Below are 3,676 nucleotides of genomic sequence, written 5' to 3'. Positions count from 1 at the left end.
CCCTCCCTCCCTCCCTTCCTTCCTTCCTTCCTTCCTTCCTTCCTTCCTTCCTTCCTTCCTTCCTTCCTTCCTAGACACAGTCTCATTATATAGCCCAGGCTAGCTCTGAACTTATTATATTCTTGCCTCAGCCCCAGAGTGCTGGCACCACAGGTATGCACCACCATGCCCCTCTGAAACAGCTTAACTCTTGAGGCTGCATCTGAACAGATTCCCTTGCTTGTTCTCTCCTTCACTCTCATCATTCTGGCTTCATCTCTGTTGCTCTGATAACATGCCCTGACCAAAAGCAGCAATGGGGAGGAAAGGGGTTGCTTGGCTCATAATTCCACAATGTGATCCATCACTGAGGGGAAGTCAAGGCATGAGCATAAATAACTTAGTCACATCACATCATTGCCAAGGTCAGAGGGAAAGGATGCACTCACACTGCCTGCTTGCTTACCCTTAGCTCTATCCTATTCTACATGGTTCAAGACCCCAGCCTGGAGAATGGTGCCACCCATTATGGGCTGAGTCTCCCTGTTATCAATTAACAACCCAAACAACCCCCACAGATTGACTTAATTAGGCCAACCTGATTAGAAACTTTTTCATCCAGGCTTTCTTCTCAAGTGATTCAAAGTTGTGGCAAGTTAAAACTAACCATCAGACTCCATTTCTTGAAAGTGTGTCTAAAAGTAGTGGCAACTTCAAAGGCTGGTAAGAGTGTTAGTGAAAATAAGACCATCATATTATGCACCTGGCCATCATTAGTGTTGTGCATTGTGGATCTTGTAATAATGTTCTTGTCAAATATTTGTTGAAGACTTAATGTGTCTAGTAGCCATCAGCAGTTTTGTTGTTTTGCCAAAGCTCTAAAACATTATCATACCTCCTGACATTTACAATCCTTTGCCGGTTAGCTCACCATTTACAGAATAGAAAATTTAAAATACAAAACAAAAAATTCAGCCCCCATGCAGCATTTAGCTCAAAACCTAGCTCACAAATCCTCACCACCTAGTGTATCAGAAACGCAAGCGCTTATTGTAGGTGCCAGGGCACAGCCCATCATAGCAGCGGGTCATGGCAGCAGGCGCACGGGGCAGCTGGCCACATTGCATTTGCAGACAGTGGAGAGCGAGAGAGTGAGACAGAGAGAAAGAGAATGACAGAGGGAGGACAGAGAGATAGAGACTCAGAGATAGAGAGAAACAGACAGACGCGCAGAGAGACAGAGAGACAGAAAGAAACAGAAATAGACAGGGAGACAGAAACACAGAAACACACAGAGAGAAACAGACAGACAGAGAGATACAGAGACACAGAGACAAAGAGAGACAGATAAAGTGACAGAGAGGGATGCTGTTGCTTAGTTCCCATCTTTATTCTGCCTGGGTTGAGTACACTGAGAGATGATGCCCACATTATGTGGGTCTTCCTGCTTCAGTTAGCTTCAGTGTAGACAGTCCCTTGACATGCACAGAGATGAGATGCTGTGACAATCTCAGATCTTGCCAAGTGACAACCAAGGCTAACAATCACAGTAGAGTATAGGCAAACTTTTGGTTATTTCTGGGACAGGAGTGGAGCCTTTAGCTGGCTGGAGGCAGGCCAGGTGACTTTCATGGTTGGCTTGTTTCATGACCCTCTCTGATTGGAGTCTGATTGTTGCTTTTCAGGCTTGGGAACATTCCGTGGGCATTATCTGCTTTCGAAGTCTCCAAAGGCTGGCAGAAGATGTGTCTGACCAGCTTGCCCAGGAAATACAACAGGCACTTGCTGGGAAGCCCGCAGGTAAAAGAAGAGGCCCAGGAGTGGAGGATGGAGGACAAAATAGGCTGCAGACTCATCCGCCCCCTTCTCTCTGCCCTCTTCTGAAAGGACTTGGGGAAAAAGGAGGGAAACAGCAAGGGGTGGAGCCTGTGACACAGGCACATGCAGTCCCACCACACAGATCATGTACCCGCACGCGTGCGGGCGTGAACACACACACACACACACACACACACACACACACACACACACACACAGAATCATACCAGACAGATTTCTTCCACATCCATACACAGTCACATTGCACACATGGACACAAAACACAAAAATTTTACACAGAGATGTTCATAGCCACACTGTACACATAGCATACATTCTGAACACCACACTGAACATGAATACTTCACTACACAAATGCTGCATTCATATCACACATGTGTGCATGTGTACACACACACACTATTTCACATAGATGTATTTCACAGTCATATACTCTGTACTGTACACATAAACCCAAGGCAAAAGTACTTTCCACATATGTGCATAAACAATCATTCTATACCTACTGCTCATTCAGACCCTAAACACATATCACCTGCATTAACAGAAACACACTATCAGTCACACTATACACATAGCACACACTGCACCCCACGGAGAAACTATACATGTCTAACATAAATATTTACACACAAAAATACACATAGAAGAGACGCAGGTCATACACAGAAAGTATATGTACATATGCAGAATCTCATATGAGGCACACACAGACCTGTACATCACACATACACATATATAGATACTACTGACAAATACCACATACAAACACATGCATAGAGACACACAGACATAGATAAGCAGAGGCACATAACCCCCCTCTCTCACACATGCACACACACACACACACCACAGATACACACACCCATCCTGGGTATCTGGAGACTGTCCTGGGGTCAGAGAAGGAAGGACTTATATGTTCAGTGGAGAACTTGGTCTGGTAAAGACACCCAGGCTCGAGAATGCACCTTTTATTGGGGAGTCTGATAGACATTCTTCCAATCATGTGAGCCGGCCTGTGGAGGCTGGCTGTGTGCCACAGGAGCTGTGGGCCGAGGGACAGAAGGAATAGCAGGTGGAAGGAAGCTTAAGACTAACATAGATTGCTGAGTCTTCAGCAGTGTAAGGTTTTAGGTGATACAAAAAGTGGGGTGAAAAGTCTGGATTGTAGGGGTCCAGTTTTGGAGGCTTAGTTATTACTCATCGCAGTAGGGAACTACAGGTGACTTGAATGGGTAATAAAGCCCGCCCCCTCCAGGGTTATTAACCTGGAAGAGAGTCATGTTTGGGACATACTCATGTAGCCTTGAGGTACACGGGCAGGGAGCCATGTGCTCTGCAGCAGGACAGACACATCTTCAGGGAAGTGGAGGTCTTGGGAGCTGTGTGGATAGGATGCGTCACCAACCAGCTTTCGGCTTCTTGCAGAGCAAGCCCGGGCTGCAGCTGGGCAGCTACTGCAGTGGAAGAGTGACGTGGAAGATGGCAACCTGCTCCTAAAGTCAGTGTATGTGCTCACGGGGACAGACTCGGTGAGTTCCAGGCCTCTCAGGTGTTCCCCGGTGCTCCTTCTCTGTGGACAGGGAGAACTAAGGGCCAGGGTAATGACCTGTCCCCTTTCCTGATAGACTCATAATCAACTCCCTTCTTGCTTTCTGATGACACACATGGACTTCAGAGCCTGAGTTTCAGGCTTGGGCCCTGCCTTCTCAATCGACAAGCTTTGTGTATCCACATGAGAATTAGTTCACTTCTACCACTTGGTTGTATTGTATTTCTGACTTTAGAAGTTGGGTCAGTCAGGTCTCTCTCTCTCTCTCTCTCTCTCTCTCTCTCTCTCTCTCTCTCTCTCTCTCTC

General features: G+C 46.6%; 1 protein-coding gene across 1 annotated transcript in view; it reads left to right on the top strand.

Moving 5' to 3' along the window:
- Wdfy4 (WDFY family member 4) overlaps positions 1-3,676 on the top strand; it is a 237,520-nt gene that overhangs the window by 26,636 nt on the left and 207,208 nt on the right. Inside the window, exons 3-4 of the mRNA XM_029541917.1 lie at positions 1,665-1,779; positions 3,247-3,350. Of these exons, the coding sequence (XP_029397777.1) occupies positions 1,665-1,779; positions 3,247-3,350 (219 nt within the window). The remainder of the gene's footprint in view (positions 1-1,664; positions 1,780-3,246; positions 3,351-3,676) is intronic.

This window comes from Mus pahari, chromosome 8, assembly GCF_900095145.1.
Source record: "Mus pahari chromosome 8, PAHARI_EIJ_v1.1, whole genome shotgun sequence".
Taxonomy (NCBI): domain Eukaryota; kingdom Metazoa; phylum Chordata; class Mammalia; order Rodentia; family Muridae; genus Mus; species Mus pahari.
Note: the sequence above shows the minus strand (reverse complement) of the source record. Positions and strands in the feature narration are given on the sequence as shown.